We start from the raw sequence: 20573 nt of genomic DNA on the forward strand, positions 1-20573 counted from the left end.
CCTGACTTAAATAGAAAAAATACATCCTGAAGTTCAGTTATTTTATTATCAACATTTGAAATATCCATAGAAGGAAAATATAATTTTATATTTCACATACCTTCATGAAAGCCACTTCTTCATTCTTTATGTCTCACATATCATTTAGTATATTTATACATTTGTCAAGGATAATTTCACATACAAAATAAGGTGACAATAAATATACAATCAAACAATAATTAAGGTGGTGAAATAAATGAATAAATATGTGTTTGGGTGAGTGGTTCACCATAATAAATCACAACACTCAACTTTAAAAAGACTAAAACAAACCAGGTCAAAACTGAAATCCTGCTTTTTTGCACAAGACAGAATATAGCCAGCAGGGGGAGTAATTACACTGAAGCAGGTATTTTAACTCACTGTAGAGTCCACAATGCCTCTTGTTTTGGAGTATTTGAATCCTGTGTATATTGCAATAAGCTAATTAAGAATTGGGTGTAAATATTGTGGAGATCACATATCACTACAGATTTGGGGAACATCATTCTTTGGGTAGGAGGATGCTTGGGAACATGAGGACCTTGGCCTGCATGAAAGAAAGGTGAGGCAGACCAGAGATCAGCCTGGAGGCCTCTGCACTCAGATCCTCGTCGTCCTGCTGAGGTTTCCTGATGGAGAACACACACCGGATTAAAAGACACACAGAGAAGACAAGGAAATGTTGCATTAATTATACAATAAATATCCTTGTTTTTAGATTTAAAGGTCACCTATTATGCAAAATCCACTTGTTCATGTATCTTCTACATCAACACGTATCTAATACGAAAAAAAAAAAAATCTCTCTCTTTTTGTCCTGATCCATTTATATAAAACCTGTCTGAAAATGAGCTGGTCAGATTTTGGCCACTTTATGATGTCATAACGATTTGTTGTCTTGTGTAACCATTAGCCAATCGCCAACCCCCCCCCCCTTATCACCTGAATCTCCTCCTAGAGCACCATTGTGTTCTTTTTAACCAAATCTCTCTCAGAGGGGCGTGGGGAGGGGCTCCTTATTTTCATCTAAAGTAACAGACAGAGAATCAGCACTTTTGAAACAGGACTGAAACAGAGGGGATTATGGGATGGTGCAATGATCCGTTTGGTATTTTGAGCCAAACACTTCAGAGACATGTTCTGTATATATCTGAGACCTATAATATATAGATGAAAAACAGTATAATAAGTGTCATAGTAAAACAAAAATATTAAGAGTGCATGGATGTTACAAAGGAACAGACCTGACTGCAGGGCTGGTTGTCTCTGCAGCCGACATCAGGCGATTCAGCGTGTCCTCTATGTGGATAATGCTAACACCCGTTTCCAGTTTGCTGATGGTCAACTCATACAGCTCCGGGTCAACTCCTTCACATGTGAGTGTGTGTAGCAAACACACATACAACTCAATGAGTGTCAAGAGGACTTTCACACCCACAGCACAAGCTATATTTATAGCAGAAGCATTATGGATTACTTCATATTTCTAATTTCAACCTCATTTATAATACAATCTGACCTGGAGGAGGACTGTTGCTACGGCTACTGCTGCTGCAGGACCTGCTCTCCTCCTCAGGACCAAAATAATCCAGGTTGAGAGCAGAGCAGTCTGTGCTAACAAGGGAGACAGGGAGTGAGGATTATTGGGGGGTGAGAAAAAGAATGAGGTAGCTTGATTTTTTATTCATAAAAGAAGAAGAATGTTTTCAACGGGGAAGACTGAGAGTGGAGAACAAAGCAAAGAAAGCTCAACAAAGAAATGCAAAGCTGTTGGTATTCCTTAAAAATTAAAAATCAGAGACATCACATAGAATAAAGTTCCAGAAACATGGACATAACATGACTCAGGAGATGGAGGTCAGAATCGCTGCCGAAGTCAGTCGTCAGCATGTCACCCACATTGATTGTATGCAAAAAATATTGAAAAACTCGGATCATTTTGATTTGTTTCTGCAAAAGCTTTTTTTTTTCAAATATTCCTCTAATATCTTAAATTGAAAAAGAACCAGCTAATCTTGAAAATGACACCACCTTTTTGTTTTTTACACCTTTTGACTTAAAAACAAAACGGACCCCATATCCCAGCAGGCTGTGTGGTGTGTGAATATTCCAACTTTGCATTCATCCACAGAAGAAAGGGATTCAGCTTCCATTGAGAGAGGAACGCTGAGAGAAGAGAGGTGAAACCAAGCAGAAACGATCGACTGATTTATTTCAGTATTTACAAGGATGTTCTACAAGTCGTTATTGCAGTCAGTGCATTACATCTGGATTTGAGCAGTACATCTAAAAAATAAAAAATGTAAATAAACTAGCTATACGTAGGTCCAAAATCCAATAACCTTTTAGAAAACAATTGCTGGCATAAAGGCACAACTCATATTAATTACTGTAACTCCAGTTGTATAAACAGTTCTGATTGGTAATGAAATATTGACAGTTATGAATTTTCCTCAGACTGAATTGCTTTGGAAATAAACACTTCTTTATCCTGTTCAGCTGCTCATAAGTACTGAATATGCATCAGTGCACAGGGAGTAAAGCAAAGAAAAATAATAAAAGCAGCATAAAATGACAGCGGTAAGGATTGTTAGAATTATGACAATAATCTCCAACGCATTGGAACCTAATCACACAATAAATGCATTAATAAAGTATTACTACAAACACATCCTTTAGTGGTGACTGGTTGTTTGAATTTAAAGGGCCTAAAATCTCTTGATTTGTTCCTCGTGAATACAGTAAACGTGTTTTGAGCACCTACAGAGAATATACTGCCCTCTGCTGTCCAAACTTTACTATTCCAACACTGTTTGGACGTCAATGATCCATTTGAATCAATGAACACAAACAAAGTAGGGGGTTCAAACAAAGGGCCTAAACTCAAACCTGTCTGCATGCTGACTTTTACCACTTCGTGATTTTGTGATTTAAGAAAAGTCAGTTATCTTAATGAGCAATAGTTTCGCACATAAAACATTTTGTCATTCTTCTTTTTTATACTTTTACTTTGCCCACTTCCAAAACATGCAAAACTGGTTCTGCTGCACATTTCATATAACCCTTTTATTTTCTTTAGCAGCATCTAATCTGCAACACTTTTTCTGGTCTTTCTCTGGTTCGGTCTTTTAATTAAATGTACCAAAGAAAGCCCTGCACATAAAATAACGGTAATAATAGCAACAATTACTGATGTATACATAAGGATAGTCATTGGATTAGAAACACATCCTTTGTGTGTAATACTGATGTAAACACTACTCTAAAAATGTGATAAATTACATCAAATATCTCCTGAGCAAAGAATCACTCTAATACCTGTGTTGTCTTTTTTGGTTTCTCTCTATCAAAAGGTCTAACTTAACTGTGGGACATTTGACCTTTTGGCAAGCTCATATGGGCAAGTAAATAGCTTCCAACCAAAACTAAACACTGTTTAGAAAAAGGGTCAGAAACTGGATAATGGTGTCAGATGTATGGGCGTTATCATTCTTAGTGCATTATATAGTCATGCACTAGGAAAAAGGTAGAAGAGTAAGTTCAACCTTCACAGTGGTTACAAATAAATCCAATAAAATTGTCCTTTTGTATAAAAAAAATCCAAGGAATCGTCATGGCAGATGTTGTGACGATGCTCCATGAATTGACTGATATTAGGATGAGTAAATAAGGTCAGTGCTTTGGGGATGTATCTAGCCGTACCCTCAGGTATTTTGTGTTGTAGTTTAAAAGGAAATGCACCAAAAGAGTTCATCCTGTTTTCCCTTGTAGTCCCTAGGTGTTATCACGTCAACATGGACGCCACAATGTGTCCACATAACAACTGGGACTGATAAATACTGAGATGAATTCTTTGTAAACGCTGGCAGCAGGTAAAGATGAGACACTAGTTGAAGGAAGGAGAAAAGGGTAGCCAATACAATGTTTCCCCAAAAATTGTTCTGGAATCAATTATGTGTTATTTTTATGCTTTTTATCTGTCTTACTTTGAGTCCAAGTTTAGGGACTGGGTCTGTTGGATGTTATATGTGTGCAAGTATTCTTGTTTGGACAGATTATAGAGACTGTGTTTCATTAGGTGAAATCACAAGATGTTGTGGTCACCCACTGAGTGAGTGGAGGGGAATCAAAGGGTCAATTAAAAGCAGCAGAACATGCCCTGAAGGAAGTGAGGAGGAGTCCAGAGAAACTGCCAGAGGTTCATTAGAAGAAGAAGAAGAAGAAGAAGAAGAAGAAGAAGAAGAAGAAGAAGAAGAAGAAGAAGAAGCCACGCAGGGACAGCTCAAACTGTGGTCTACTTCCAGCCCCAGAAGTGAGGGGCTCTGCGGGGGGACGTACCGTCCTGAGAGCTGCTCCAGGACAGCTGCCGGGGGGGGAGCGCCTCCTGCACACAGAGAGAACAGAAATAAATATGTCTCTTATCAGAATAGTACCTTAGCAGTAAGGTACGTTTATTTATATAGCACATTTTCAGACACAGAGGAAATTCAAATTGCTTTACATCATCATTAACACTTAACAACAAGACAACAGAAAGGAACACAATAAATAAACATAATGGAATAACAGATTCATAAAAACCATGCATAAAAGAGATACAGAATAGTTTAAAAACAACATTGTAAATACGGTAGGTGCTAAAACAAGTTAAAAGACTTCTGGGTAAGCAGATGAAAAAAGTAATGTTTTTAGCCGTGACTTAAAAGAACTCAGGGTTGGTGAAGACCTCAGGTACAGCAGGGTAAACGCTGAGCAATAGGACACCTGTCTTGAATCTTGTTTGTTATTTGTAAATCATAACATATCAGGTATGGATTTAATCTGCAGATACTCTGGTTCAGAATGAGAACAAACTTATTTTTTACACTTTGATTTTAGGTGCCTACTGCTAGAAATACTTTGACTACTGAAGCACTTTCTGTTGATTAAGAGGAATGCAGAGCCAGCAGTCAACAGTGTTACAGTCAATCAAATACTGCAACCACAAGAGGTCCTTCAGCGTACAGTAACAAAAAGTGAGAAAAGCATTAGGCTGATGGGTCCAGCAGTTTGCTCGACTGACTGCAGCATGATCTCCCCACTGGCTTACACCTGGCCAGAGATAATTGAATGAAATCAAAGAGTCAAATTTACCTGCATTGAATATGTTTTGTGGTCCAGTGAGCCGGGGGGTTTTGGAGGTGTTGTCTGTGTGGTGATGACGGCTGTGTGTCGTGGAGAACTGACAGCTGGTACCGAGTCTTTGGTGGGCTCCAGCATTCCCTGAGGAGTATTAAGTTGGAAGAACATTACAAAAAAAACCAAGTTGAAAAATCTGTAATCATAAAAAATGCTTCCTCTTCCCAATGAGGCCAAATCAATGTAGTTCATACTCACCAGGCCGGATGCAAAAGCTGGCACAGCCACTGGCTGCTTCTTCATGCCAATGAACACCTTTTAAAAAGAGAAAATAGATCTAACTTTTAGCAAAAGCCACCACAGTAGAGTCACAGCTTGTAATTCTATCCCTATTAATTCTTCCCCAGTTTAATATTCTGTATAAATACTGGAAGTCAAGCTTTTTCATTTGCCCTTGGATTGACTGTGGGGCAGTGCTCTTTAACACTGAATGCTATATTATTAAAAGTTTACTGCTGTTTTGATAAACTCACAATGTTCCTTGTCTCCACACCAAGGCACCTGAGTAGAGTCCTGTTAGTGTAGGAGCCCCCCCACTGAAACTTGAGGCCAACTGCGTCATGGAGGTCCTGGTGTGGCAACCACACCCCCCGCCCAATCCTGAGAAAGGAAAAGCAGCAATGTGTCGTATTCGTATTTATTAATTAAAAGAATAACTGCTGCATCCTGAAAGTGTCACAAAATGGTAACATATCCACCATCAACACCATTTCCAGGGAGTCAAACTCACCACTGAGACCTGGGACAGAGTGCAGGTTTCTCCTCCTCCTCGTCCTCCTCCTCCTCCTCCTCCTCTTCCTCCCCCTCCTCACTCTCAGGGGAGTGTTGGGCCTGAAGCAGGGCATCGAGGCTGAGCACCTCCTCCTCACTTTCCACAGCTGGGACCTCCACCTCTGGAAAGTGAGCCACGAGGAGCTGCTGGACACGGCAGGACAGAGACGCCTAGCCAGAGAAAAAGGGGAGAGGGAAACAATTATTTTAATCAAATGTTCAAACACTTTTGATTGGCATTAAAGTGGCAATATACTTTATTTTACCTTAAACTATCACTATAAAGTAAATGTTGAAGAATAAGAATATGAGACCATTGGCATTTAGATGGTTCGGTATAAGTCTCGCTTTCTATATGCATTTGACACATTTTTCATTTGCATAAAGCTTGAGCAACAATAATATCTTTCGGAAACGCAAAAAATGGTCTATTGCCTCTTTAAGGTTTTACTGTAGTTGTTGTAATGCCTGTGAAACAATTAGAACGTTTCTCTTACATGTGTCGAACAAGAAAAATAAATATTGACAGAAGCTTGAAAAATACATTCTGAGAAAAAAACTCCTGGATAATAAGAATCAAGTTTACTCTGTGATCTCTGATTACCATCACATAGAGCAACAACAATAGAGACCGTTTTTAGGGGAAGGCCTCCCACCTGACGGCTGTTCCTCCTGGGCCCCCCCCTCTCTGGCTCCTCCTCTGTGTCCCCATCCGCCTGCAGACTGCTGACTGGCTCTTTGAACTGGGTCCAAGTTCTCCCGTCCTCCTGAGCCCCCTGGTCCTTGAACTCCGCCCACGAGTCCTCTGCGTCCTCCTGCGTGGGCGCTGAGCAGAAATCTGCAAAGCTGTCACTTGGAGGGAGGTTTCCTAGACTCAGCCCCTCTTCATCATCATCATCATCATCACTTTGGACGTGTCCTTGCTCTAACGTGCACTCTCTGAAGTCTGCAAAGTTTTCTTCTGCATGTGTTCCAGTTTGTGGGAGATCGGAGGTAGCAGAAGTTTCCTGAGTCACAGATTGGTCGCAAAAATGAAAACCCTTGTCTTCTTCCGACTGTCTGTCATTTCCCAGTGCTTCTCCTTCCTCATCATCATCATCATCAGTCGGGTCCCAGTCAGTCTCATCATCGTGGGAAACAAGAGATGAAACATTTGGTTCTAAATCTAAAGAAGGACACTCCATTGAAAAGTCATCACAGAAGGAGGTCAGATCCTCTGAAGCAGACTCGTACACACTGAATGTTTGGGGGACAGTAGAAATGCTGTTTCCTCGACCTTCTCCATCTGACTCTCCATCCTCTGTTACCCCTGTGGTGTGTAAAGAATTTAAACAATGCCCCCTTTCCCTCTGAATGTCCCCACACTCCTCTCTAGAAATAGGCTCTTCCGATTGGAAATCCTGAGGCTGGTCATGGTCCTGAGATGTTTGCACGAGTGCTGCATCTCTTTTCTCAAAGTGCTTGACCTTAGTGCAAACATGCTCCTTCTTTGTCTCACATGCACAATGAGACCTGGGCTCAGAGTCCATCACAACATCCTGTCCTGAATCATGCCTGTGTTCCCCCAAGCTGTTGGATGACTTCCTTCCTTCCTTTCCTCTGGCATCCCATTGCTCTTTGCGGTCGATGGGAGAGAAGCCGCAGCACCAGGGGTGCTCCGCCTGCTCTGTGAACAAAGTGAAATCAGCAAACCCTGTTTCTTCCTTGGGACCCCCAACAGCAGAGGCTATGGGGGTCCTAGAGATGTGGTTCCTTACAGAGAATCCATTTGTGAGGTGCACAGATGATTCAGCAGTACATTCCTGACCCCTACCGGACCCCACGTGCACAGTGGATGTGGGCTGGGATTGTTCAACAGTGGATTGAAGGGCGGCTGGCTTTATGGTGGTAGACGAAAGCTGTCTGAAGCTGGAAAGGGAATCAGGTGACTCCCCAACGGAGAATGCCCCAAAGTCCCCAAACTCGTCCTCCTCTGATCCCACTTCCCCGTCACCGTCATCATCCAGTGGAGGGGGGGAGACGGAGTGCAAGGGGATGATGTTTGGCTCCATGGGTTCTCCTAGCAGGACTTGAAGGCCTCATGCACCTGGGAGAAGAAAGTGGAAAAGAGCAGGAAGATAAGCATCATAAACAACAGTTTCTTACACCTACATAGAAGTTTTAGTATAGTTACATTTATATTATGTTGTATTTCGGGATCTTACTGTAAGGAAATGAATGAATTACTTTGTACCAGATGTACTCTCCCCCCTGCTAGTTGTTTGCACCCTCAGGTCATTCTGTTTAGAAATAGCTTAGATTGTAATGACCTACACCAAATTCAAAAAGGCCCACTTTTTTATTTCGACTGACCTTCCTGAGTATCTCAGTTTTGCTTAACAATATTTATTTAAACTTTATTTTGTTTGGAATACTATGCAATTTATTCAGTTTTGCTTTGCATCTATCTGCGTGAAGACCTTTGTAATGTTGGTTTTGATGGTTGCTAAACAAACCTTATTATAATCATAATTCAAAGTGTAAAAACCAATGCATCAGAGACCTTTCTAGAATATTTAGATACAAGTTTCATGTCTGACCAAGTTTAACCTGCCCCAAAAAAAAAGCATGAAAATATATGTCAATAACAAATTGTTAACTTCCTGATTTGTAGGTGACATATTTCGGTTCAGTTTTGATATTCAGCAGGTTTCAATGATGAGAATAGATAGAGGAACCTGCAAACACTTTTACCACAAAGTAGAAGCTTTTCAAATCTGAACTTAATAAAACTCTCCCACAATCCTCACACATCCTCTTTTATGTCCATTTCAAATGTTTACACCTATTAGAAACAGCCTTAATGCCGCTGATTCTGGAGTGGAAAGTAGGCTGCTCAGTAAAGTGATACAGGAAACTCTATCCGCAGCTTTGTGCTACATGGAGGAAGAGTTTAAACCGAGTCCCGTGCCTTCAGTATCAGGGATTAGTGCCTCAACATAAACACACAACTGCTCCTTGAAACAAACTATACACATGAACACAATTGGCCATTATAAATACTATTGTTACACAACTATTTGTCTTGTAAATACTCAGTAAAACAGGAAAAACACCCTGGCATTATTTATAGTGTCGTATATCTGGACAGACAGGTGTCATGTCATTACATTAACAGCTAATTATGAAGCTTTTCATTAAATGCAAACACTGTCTTAAGATATATCGGTTTATGTAAAGCTGAGCTACCTGTGGTTAATTATTTTTGAGTTAAAATAAGCTGCGAAACATACATCTTAAAACGCATTTGGTTGTCAAATAAAATCAAATGAAGATATTTGTCATATATCATAAAACACAAGTTAGAATACAAATACTTAAAAAAAACAAAATAACATAAAATGCAGGTTTGCTGGTTCCAAAAGAAAGGGCTTTTATCTTGCCTGTTACAACACAACAGCTGATTAGCATGCATTACCAGCAGCTAAGCTAAAGTAGCTGTGTATAACGCTAGCCTACCGTCCAAAACAAACCTTGACGTGCAGTTTAAACGATGCTAGTTGCTATATAGGAATATAAAGAGGTGAATTTATATTTACCGACACTCATGCACTTTGTCTTCTTGCTATTTCTTGTGTATTTCTTGTGCCGCAGCTTGGCTCTCCATCCTCTGTCATCCTTCTCACTGGGTATTAACAGAGATGTGTAGAAAGTGAGGAGGTCTCACTATGTCAAGTTTCCAGGTGCTGGATTAACTCAGTTTGCAAAGGCATTGGGGATGTTTCTATTCTACTGGATGTGTAGGGGCTTAATTACAATGCATTCAAGATTTCAGCGTGACGCCAAAAATGTACTTGCTCCAAAAATAATATGAAATGAGGTCATACCAAATAATGAACATACATAAAAAAGAAAAATATATATGAAAGAGAAATAAATACATTAGAGAACAACAGTGTTAATGAAAAGTGGTTGTCATTAAATTATATTTCATCGCCACTCTTGCTAGCAAAACAAACAAACAAACAAAAACGGGTTAATGTTTTGAGTCCATGAGGTCACTCTTCTTCAAAATAGACGATCTTTACTTTCTACCTATCTATTTTTATTTTTATTGTATGTGGGTTAGAGTCTATAATATTCTTTCTTTGTGTATTATACACTATACTATTACAAAGCAACCTTAATGGCATATTTAAGAATTTTAAAATGTGAATTGTTGTTTGTTGTTGACACACTCACAGATTCTAAAGACAAAAACACTCAAAAAAAGACATTTAAACAAGAACGTATTGTCTTAACAAAGAGCGATGGTCCTAGTTAAGCAGCATAAATAGTTATTATTAAAAATATGTTTGAGTGTAATTCTGCCTGTAATGCCTTGATATAATTGAGATTTAGCAAAAACTTAATCAGAAAATCCCAGTGTTCCTCCTTCATACGTATTCCAGTTTAATTGACATCACTTTTATGTTTTGCTTATATGAAGTGGCGAAAATGTACTGAAATGTTTGTACCTCTCTAAATGTATCTGACGGCTGCGTGTGTGTGTATTGTGATTCAAAATGTAACAATACAGATGATTGCTGGATCCATGCTTTTCATTGTTACAGGTTTACTACAAAGTGTCTACAAGTATCACACACAATTCATTATCATTTCAAAATACACAAAATGATTTTATTCATTTGAGTAAGCCGCTTTGGATAAAAGCGTTTAATAAGTAACATGTAATGTAATGAAAAGAAGAACAAGACAATCATGAGCAGAAACAGGCATTATACAGATCAGGAGGAAAGTGGTTCAAGATCTCAAATGAGCAGAACAAAAAACCTTCAACAGAGAAAAACAAAAACAAATTATGACACAAGACAATTTGATCTGCATTTCGACTTTCTCAAGAATCTCGCTTTGACAAACGAGTAATGTTACAATGTTATTCTTAGGTCTAAATGTATTGTGAATCCTTCTTCAGATATGTATTTATTGTCTATATGCTGTGTACATGTGTTCAAGTGACAAGCTTTACATCAGTATTTAATCCTTGTTTACTGTCCTTTAAAGAAACTCCTTTTTATAAATTGTTGCATCCCAGATTCTGATCACTTGACTCAAAATAATAACAAAAAAATAATGTTATCAGTTCTTCTTGTTAACTTCAAGCACATTCAGGGAGGACAGAGATGTGTACATGTGTGGCAAAACAATGATAAAGAACAAATTATAACTTTTTTGAGATGACATTGTTTTTAAAGTGTGCTATACAAATAAAATGTATTATCAAAAGTCAAAACTAATGAGTATGGGATGTGCTGGCTTTATGGTTCTGGTCGTGATTCCACAGTTTTGTATATGTGAGGAATCTTTGATCACACTTCAAACAGAGAAATTTGAGATCTTTCCCACGACATTTCTTTAGATGATTGGTACTGGCGACCTTTTTTCTACATGTATTGCAAAAATATGGCTTTTCCCCTGTGTGCATCCTCGTGTGGACATTGAGATTTGATCTTTGAGCAAATGACTTCGTACAGTAAGAACACTTGTATGGCTTTTCCCCCGTGTGAATTCTTAAATGCGCAGTCAGTAGGAACCTACCGACGAACGACTTGTCACATTCAGGGCATTTGAAAGCCTTCGTGGTCATGTGAACCTTGTCGACGTGTTTGATCAGATCATAGTCCGTGTTAAAATCTTTAATCGTTGAAGTCCTGTCATCCTTCTGGGTTGGTTCCTGCTCCATAAAAGCAGAGTCACTGTGAATCGGAGCACAGGAGGACGAGCCTGACCCGGTGTTCCCATTGCAATCATCGTTTAATGTCACAGTGATAGTGCTGTAGGTGGAAAACAGCTGGGTGTCATTTGGATCCGTTGTTTTAGTATCCATGAGTCTGATGTTGACATCCTTGGAAGAGCAATTGTTAAGGGCTGGGAGGATCCACCGATTCACCTTTTGACTGCGATGAGGTAATGATACACCATTCCTTTGGTCGAATGTGTTGTCTGTGCTTTTGTTTACGATACATGTTACAGCCGGGGAAGATGGGAGCAGTTCACAGTTTGTAGCTGGTTCTGTTTTATGATGTGTATCAGTGTAGGAAGGATCAGCCTGCGTGTCTAGAACATTGATAGTGATGTCTGGAGCGATACTGCAGTCCGCCTGCTCTTCCTTGATCTGAAGAGAATCACAGATCTCCTTTTCCTCCACATTCGGCAGCAGCTGTTCTGGTTTTTGTGAAGGCAAAATCTCCTGAGAGATCGTCTGGGTGTCTAAACAGACAGAGAAAACACATTTTATTGTTATAACTTGGTGAATGACCCTCGTATGACAAAATAAAGAACTTTGAACCTTAATATCTTACACAAACAAATGTACACATGCATGCACTGTCGGCGGTCAGAGGACGGTTAGCTCTATGCTACATCTGGAGTCATAATGTTACTTGATATGGAAGCTATTGAACAAATTCAAGAGTTAATGACATGACAAAGCTATTAAAAAGAAAGGAGACTTTTCAATTGAGCAAATGCATATGTTTCCAATAAGGTATTCATGTGAAATAGTACTAAAATCCAATACAAATGTAGTAATAATAAGTAATTGATTTAGTCACTGGGTCACATGATAACAAATAAATGAGAACAATAAAATGCTGGTTTCTCCTTAAAATATTGATAAAGAAGGTGGACTAAAAACCTTTAAAAAGAGAGTTGTGTCCTATACTCGTCCAGTGTAGTAATACAATGCTGCATTGATTCGTAGTTCACGGGTCACATGACAGGGTTGCTACTGAAAAAAAGTAAGCCTTTCAACAAATACCAGCAGAAGGTAACGTAACATTAATGCTTGCCAACACCAACCTGCGCTCAGTAATATAACTCTCGGTTTCAGGACGGTCAGCTGCTCGATCTGCACTCTCAGCTGGAGGATTTCTCTCTTGCTGCGGACAGCTTCCTCCTTATACTCCGACACCGTCTTCTCCACCAGTCCGAAGACTTCCTCTACAGCCGCCTCCAGCCGCTCGCTGACCCGCAGCTTGAGCAGCAACGTCGAAGACATCATTGAGCTCCGGCAGCAAATGTTATGGGCGAAACAGACACTTTCAAATGAACTACGTGACCTACAATATCAGCCGTTTCATGTACCAACTGCCTGACTGTTTTAAGTAAACTAACCGTTAGTTTGTACTTCCGGTTCAACGTCATGACGTACCACTAATGAGCAAAAACAAACAGTAGCCCCAGCGCCGTATAGATAGAAGTAGCCCCAGCGCCGTATAGATAGAATCCGTCTATACGGCGCTGAGTAGCCCTATATTAATTGTATTTTATGGGAAATTTCATATCCTTAAATAAGATGGGCTGACTCCAAAACAATATATTAGCACTATTAAAAACATAAGGAATAATGCAATCAAAAGTAATTTGATATTTAAAAAATGTATTTTTCTTTCCGTGTTTTCTTTACTGTATGTAATGTCTTGTTGCTTTTTTGTCTGCCCCTGGACTTTGTCTGTGTATGTATGATGTTCATGTATGACATTGAATAGATTAATAAAAACATTTTAAAAAATAAAATAATAAGCCTTATTTATGGAGCTAATTTCCTGCCAAAACTACAGAAACTAAACACGTTTTCTTTTGAATGCCCACTGAATTATTAACAAACACAGTATGCTTTGCAAATACAATACACCTTTGACAAGCTAATGCATTTTATTTTGCAATACAAAAAACGTGCTTATCAGACAAATACATTAGATTTGTCCAATTAATCATGTTCCTGAACAATTACGATATGTCTAAAGAGCTGAACTGATGAGGAAGAGTAACCTTTTTTATTATATATACATTTTTAAGTTTTGGACTCCTTTGCATTAAGTGCTGTCATGTCAGTTTACATCTTTGTGCCTGTAAATGTGGAAAAAATCAAGACAATGGAAAAAATAAATCAAGAAACAGGAAGTATTGGCATGAAACAATTTGGAAGTTTTATTTGTTTATTTCCCTTCTATACAATAGTGTCATTTTGATAAAATGTTAATATAAAAAATGTTGAACGAAAAGAATGTAAATACAAATGACATGCACTTGTTACATGTTAGTGTCTGCATGCATTTAACCCATCCTAGTGTTAGGAGCCTGGTGCCTTGGTCAACTAGCACAATCCATACTTTTTTCCATTTGGGAACTTGAACCAGTGACCCCAGAGTTCCCAACCCCAGAGTTACTGAGGATGTTATGAATGTGTTATTTGAACAAGGAACTAAATGATACTGACGTACCTACCAGGTCTAAACCTAAAATATATCACATTTAAATCAAAATTATTAAGCTTACAGCCAATCGTAGTTTCAAATTCTAGCGTACTCGAGCTGGTTTCTCCATTCTTACCTACCCTACCTTTAAGTGAGAGTTCAAAGATAACCCAGGCCGATCCTAGTACTTTCACACAGACACATTCTCACACAGCTTTAAGATTTTTCTTCCAAGTTCAGTCCTTGCTGTTTCTCAGTGATGTGCAGTTTCCATGACTCGTGAACCTGCATATGCACCTTCAGGTCTGCATCTGTGTAAAAAGTTCTGCCACATGTTGGACACCGAATGGACCTATCTGTGCTTTTCTTTTCTGTCCCTGTGCACAATGCAAGATGTTTGCTACATACAAAGTTCTTGCCGCATTTGTCACAAATAAATGTTTTTTTTTCAGTATGCCGTCTCATGTGAGAAAGGCAATTGAACTTGTATCTGAAAGTTCTGTCACACACGTCACAACTGAAGGGTTTTTCATCAGAGTGAACTTTTGTATGCATGACCAGCTGGTGCTTCAGATTGAACTCCTTGTTGCATTCGAGGCATTTAAACTCCTTCTTTTTGTTAATCTTACCTACATTCCTCTTTTCTTTTGCCATTTTGCGTTTTTTCCTCATTTCGCAAAGTTTGAAATGATTACTTGTGTGATAACTTTTCTCACAATTGTTACAATAATACGGTTTTTCCCCAGTATGCAATCTCATGTGAACAACACGAGTAGAGTTCTGAACAAAGGATTTGTCACAGTAATCACATGCAAAGGGTTTTTCCCCTGTGTGAATTCTTATATGCATAATAAGGTGGTGCCTTTGATCAAACTCCTTGTTGCACTGCAGGCATTTAAAGGCCTTGTTCCCTTTGTGGCTCTCTTCTACATGCTTTCTAAGATGAACATCCCTCGTGAAACGTTCACCACAAAGACGGCAATACGTTTGGTCTCTCGGAGGCGGATGGAGTTCCTTAAAGACCTCAGCGCTATGACTCTGTGAAGGCAACGGTGATCCATCTCTTTCGTTCCCCTCTTCTTTCATGCTTTGGTTTACACTCAAAGTTTCAGCCGTGGAGCATGTGAGCAGCTCACAGCTAGGGACAGGTTCTGATTCACCATTGTTTGAAGAATCAGCCTCCGTGTCTGGGCTGAAACACTCATACGCTTCCTTCTGTTCTAACTGCTCTTGGATTTCCATTTCCTCCAGAACAGGAAGCGCAGGGACCGGCTGGGCATCTAAAGTACAGAGAGGACACATGTTATTATCTGTCGACTCAGTAATATTATTATCTAAGTAAGTGTTGCATACAGTCGTTAAACTTTAGCAATTTAATATTATAGCTTACTGGATTTTTTTCAACACCATGTACTTTTTTGTACTAAGTCTTGCTAATTTATAAATAACAGATCCAATAATAGGAGGTGTGCCCTACTCGTCTAATACAATACTGCATTGATTTTGAGGTCATGGGTCTAATAAAGTGGAAGCTATTCAAAAGGTCACACAACACCTATTGAACAATTTGAAACTATTTTCTCTCAAATTATGTGATTTTGGGTCTTTCTGCCGATAGCTTGTTTGTTTGATCGTAATAAATACTCCAAATCAAATTATTGAGTAGATTGACTTTCTTTGTGTAGATCATTTGGTAAATGATAAGGCAATAAGGTAATAATAATAATAATAATAATAATAAGTAAAATTCCGGAGCGAATGTCTGTCGAAAATCGAACCTAAAACCTCGGTCTCTACAACAATATGGCCAGGGCCGGCCCTTGGCATAGGCAGTATAGGTGAATGCTAAGGGCGCATCAATCTATGGGGGGCGACGAAAATTGAATTGAAAAAAAAAGTTAGAAATTTAAAAAATATATATTTTTTGTATTTCATAACACAATATCCCGATTTTGGATCGACAAAGTACATCTTATTATCTTATACTAACAGAACTACGCCTATATATTGCATACAGCGCCCATAAACTATGCCCCCCCCCCCTCCCCCTTTACTGTGTAAGCGGCTGCGGGGGGGAGAGCTTTAGAGAGCTCTCTCCTGAAAGACTGAGCGGCTCTGATAACCTCAGCTCAGTGAGGTAAAGGCAAACCTTGATATGATCATTATAGTTTTATAAAAAAATAAGAGAATAGATTTTCTTCTGTTATTTTTACTGTCCCCAAAAAGCGCGTCGGCAGCCTCCAAGAATGCTTCTTTCACAACTTCGTCTTTGAAAAACTTCATGTGTCTTGCAAGAACGTGACTGACACGATAAGATGCTATGGTAGCAGCCTTGCTCTTGATGTTGGGCCTGCTGAAAATGTACTGCTGTGCATTTAGCTGTCCTTTCAGGTCCCTCCCCTTTTGGGAGCGTAGGGCAGAATTAGGAGGGAATTCCGTCTTGTAGCATTTGTGCACTGTTTTCAAATGCCGCTCCTAAATTACCCTTCTTCAATAAAGCCACGCTCGCATTGCAGATGAGACAGATGGACTTTGAATTGGAATAGATACAAAAATAATCATCCTCCCACTCGGAGTGAAAATTATATATTTTGGGCTCTTTTGCTTCTGCCATAATTGTGGTCTTGTGTGTGTGTGCGGACTGTCACTCCTGTTGTCACAGACAACGTCAGCAAACTAGTGCCCACTACCCACCAGTCACGCCCCGATACATGGGGTCACGACAATCACAAAGCTTTGATGCGTTCAAGTGCATTATTCTGGCACAGGAAAATTATGTTACAGGACATTAACGATAAAAAATGATATTGTTGTTCTATTTTTAGACACATCTCGCGATCGACTGGGAATCTCCCCGCGATCGATCGACTGGTTGGGCACCCCTGTCTTTAAGTATAAAATACTATATGACAGTAAAAAAAAGTTGTTATTAATAAACAAGAATACATTTTAAAAAGGGGATTGATTTGTGAAATATCCATAAATAAAAAGAAAATCTGCTTACTGTTCTGTTTCACATGGGTGTTGAGAGATGTATCCATAGATCTCTTAATGTTGCTCTCAAAGTGCACCAGATTGATGCTTTTAACTTCAATATAAAAACAAATCTTCCCGGGGGACCATGCCCCCGGACCCCCCTAGAGGAGGTTAGGTCCACCCCCCACTTAAATCATGTTCAAATGGATAGGATACTAAATACATTTGCACACATCTTGTGTCCATATCTTTCGGTTTTGGTGGTCATGTCACAACCGTGCACGTGCGAGTCAAAGTGAGTGTCTGCATTTTGGGGGGGGGGGCGCGCCGCCGCCAGCTAACATCTTGCCTAGGGCTGCAAATTGGTCAGGGCCGGCCCTTCATATGGCAACCGGCTAGAAGCGAACGTAGCATTGATGCTAAGTCTGATGAAACCAACCTGCACAGTATAATACAACCGTCGGTTTCAGGACAGTCAGCTGCTCGATCTGCTTTCTCAGCTGGAGGATTTCTCTCTTGCTGCGGACAGCTTCCTCCTGACACTCCGACACCGTCTTCTCCACCAGTCCGAAGATCTCCTCTACAGCCGCCTCCAGTCGCTCGCTGACCCGCAGCCTGAGCAACAGCGTCGCCGACATCATTGCGCTCCGGTTACCGTTGGCAGATAATGTGAAGGGTGACCCAGAACGTTTTAAATAAAGAACTAAAGTGGTCGTGAACTGAATGCCAGTGGCAAAACAACGACTTGCTTTGGAAAAAATGCTGTCCAACCGTCCAACTTGATTGGCAGGCGTCAGTTAATACTTCCGGGGTCAACGTCCCACTAGCTTTGTTACGCTACTGTACAAAACAACTTCAAACCTAATTCTGAACATTTTGCACTTTTAAAAATATAATGAAAAAAATTGTGTATTTAACAAATATTGAGTCTGAAACTGTACTGTATTATTATCTTACTTTGGTAAGTAGAAAATATAAACTGGGCACTCGTAGCCTACAGTACACACGTCATTGCTTTTCACCATTATTGTGATTTTTCTTAAATACATTATAGAAAAGGGCCTAACCCCCACCCTCCAAAACAAAGAGGAGTAGAATTCTACATCCCTCCCAGGAGAGGTATTTGACCTAAGGGGGGTTCGTTTAGCATGAAACACCTGAAATAACTAAAGGACAAGAAAGTAGCAAGAAAGGGAGGTGATAGAAAACTATTGGTGCTAAAAAGTTAGCAATGATTGAGAGACAGACCTAAACATTTCAGATGTGTGTATCTCACACGGCACTGTAACTTATTTGTGTATCTTTGCTTTTAAATGCCATTTTATATCGTTGCTTTTAAATTAGTGTTTTTAAATGTAATTTCATAATATCAAATCAATTTTTATTTATATAGCACATTTAAAAGCGATTTTTGGTCGAGCCAAAGTGCTGTACATGTAATAAAAACACATTACTACAATCACAATAAAAGACAATATTTTACAACAGAAATATAAAAAACAAAAACACAGGGAATAGTCAGGTGTCATATTCCGCTCTGACTAGAAGGCCAGAGAGAAAAAGTGTGTTTTTAGCATAGACTGTATATAAAGGTTTTTAGTGAGGATTTAAAAACCCCTAGTGTCTGGGCCGACCTCACATGGAGGGGCAGACTATTCCAGAGCCTGGGGCCAGCTGCTGCGAAGGCTCGGTGCCCTCGGGGTTTGAGCCTGGCGTTGGGCACTATCAGCAACAGCTGGTCAGCAGACCTTAAAGCTCTGGCTGGGGTGTAGCGATGGAAGGAGCTTTTTGTGGCCAGTCAGAAGACGTGCAGCTGCGTTTTGGACTAGCTGCAGGCGTTTAATTGAGGCCTGGTCCATACCCACATACAGAGCATTGCAATTGTCCGGTCTCGAGGTAACAAAGGCATTAATAAACCTTTATAGGTCTTTAAAAGAGAAATACGACTTGATCTTGGCATATAGTCTTATTTAAAAAAAAAGAAGCAGGATTTGACTACGGTGCTGTCCTGCTTGTCGAATTTAAAAGTGCTAGTGAAGGTCACTCCAAGGTTCATGACAGAGGGGAGGATGTTTTCATTGAGAGAGCCCAGAATATCAACCGGAGAGGCTGTATGTATATGTTTCTTAATGCTCTTAATGTCTTTCCTTTTTGTAAAGCACTTTGAATTGCCTTGTGTTGAAATGTGCTATATAAATAAACGTACATTGCCTTGCTTTAGTGAGACAAAATAAATAATCAGATACACTTTATTTGGCTTCAAATATATTTCCCAAGACAGTCACTGTGAGCGGAGGCCCTCTGTAGAAAAAGCAGCAGCCTGACAGGGGGCTCTATGACTGTAAAAAGCTTGAGTCATGATGACAAACGTTCACTTTTCTTTTAATTGATTTACATTTGAAGCAGTAGAGCAGTGTGATGAAGGGGTCTGACAGTTGGCAGTTCCTTCTGATTCTCTATAAAGTTATTTCAAACAGTTGGTGAAAGCAGGCCTCCAGCGTTGTCTTCCCCTTTGATCAGCTGGAGTTTTTGATCTTGGCTCTGCTGTGGCTCCATTTTGGGATTCCTCTCCTGCCGAGCGGAAACATCTCTTCTGACGCTTCTGAGCCATCTGTGAAACATGGAACATCCTTTGATTGACTCTGATTTTAGGGTTGATTCAAGCTCTGGAATAAAAATATGTAGAATTTCTCCTCTCAGTCTCACTCCTGTGTGTAATCTTTCATTTATTCATATAAGAATCTGGAATGCATTACAAAAGTGGAACCCAAGCTCAAACATTATTTGAATATACTGTATAGGCTTCCGACTAAATAAATAAGTATAAAAAGGAAGTACTTAAAGTTATTACAGTACCTCAGAATTGTATTTAGATAGAAAGCTGAGTAACCATACTTTCCATTACACACCGGTTGCTATGTAATGTTAAACTTTTAGGTAAATTGCATGTCTTTAAATGAAGCTCAGCACAAATTCTTTCAGGAAGACCGGGTATATATACATTCACTCCGGAGCTGCATATAATCAGCTCATCACGGGCATTGTCTTTAACCGATTACATTCACCTCATTCTCCAGCCTCCAATCACTGTGCTGCAGCCAAACTTTCAAATGGTTCTCCTCTCTCCTGAAGTCAGCTGTGATTTCAGGTGTTCATGCTGCCGCCCGCCTCCTCCCCATCCACCTCCTTTCATCACATCCAGTGCCAGGAGAGCTAATCCAAAGACCTCATCACATCCCCTCTTCATCCCATCTCCTCATCAAATCAAGATCTTCAGCATCATCACCAGAGTCTAGACCCCGGGGGGTTCCCTATATGCTCACGGCTGCATTTCCCCCTTTAGATATACCATTTCAGGATCGGGGTCTAATCGCCAAAGACTTAACG

General features: G+C 39.8%; 3 protein-coding genes across 5 annotated transcripts; all 3 read right to left on the reverse strand.

Annotated features, from left to right (window-relative positions):
- Positions 1 to 27: 27 nt before the first annotated feature.
- aftphb (aftiphilin b) lies at positions 28 to 9651 on the reverse strand. 3 transcript variants are annotated; one of them, XM_079686590.1, is made up of 11 exons: positions 9552 to 9651; positions 6630 to 8059; positions 5933 to 6144; positions 5676 to 5802; positions 5401 to 5457; positions 5158 to 5286; positions 4363 to 4408; positions 2098 to 2190; positions 1544 to 1633; positions 1269 to 1392; positions 28 to 653 (listed from the first exon to the last, which is right to left on the reverse strand). In XM_079686590.1, exons 2-11 carry the CDS (start codon positions 8022 to 8024, stop codon positions 527 to 529), a joined length of 2400 nt encoding a protein of 799 aa, XP_079542716.1. In that variant the 5' UTR covers positions 8025 to 8059; positions 9552 to 9651; the 3' UTR covers positions 28 to 526. The 3 variants fall into 3 exon arrangements, with proteins under 3 accessions (XP_079542716.1, XP_079542717.1, XP_079542718.1); XM_079686591.1 differs by having other exon boundaries at positions 9556 to 9638; XM_079686592.1 differs by lacking the exon at positions 2098 to 2190.
- Positions 9652 to 10604: 953 nt separating this feature from the next.
- On the reverse strand, positions 10605 to 13159 carry LOC307042615 (uncharacterized protein). The gene is made up of 2 exons (XM_079686601.1): positions 12814 to 13159; positions 10605 to 12222 (listed from the first exon to the last, which is right to left on the reverse strand). The coding sequence occupies exons 1-2, from the start codon at positions 13013 to 13015 to the stop codon at positions 11246 to 11248; spliced, it is 1179 nt and encodes a 392-aa protein (XP_079542727.1). The 5' UTR covers positions 13016 to 13159; the 3' UTR covers positions 10605 to 11245.
- Positions 13160 to 13918: 759 nt separating this feature from the next.
- On the reverse strand, positions 13919 to 18005 carry LOC307042614 (uncharacterized protein). Its single transcript, XM_079686600.1, has 2 exons — positions 17626 to 18005; positions 13919 to 15490 (listed from the first exon to the last, which is right to left on the reverse strand). Exons 1-2 carry the CDS (start codon positions 17825 to 17827, stop codon positions 14427 to 14429), a joined length of 1266 nt encoding a protein of 421 aa, XP_079542726.1. The 5' UTR covers positions 17828 to 18005; the 3' UTR covers positions 13919 to 14426.
- Positions 18006 to 20573: the final 2568 nt, after the last annotated feature.

The sequence above is a fragment of the Notothenia rossii genome (genome assembly GCF_949606895.1).
Source record: "Notothenia rossii genome assembly, chromosome: 6".
Lineage (NCBI taxonomy): Eukaryota > Metazoa > Chordata > Actinopteri > Perciformes > Nototheniidae > Notothenia > Notothenia rossii.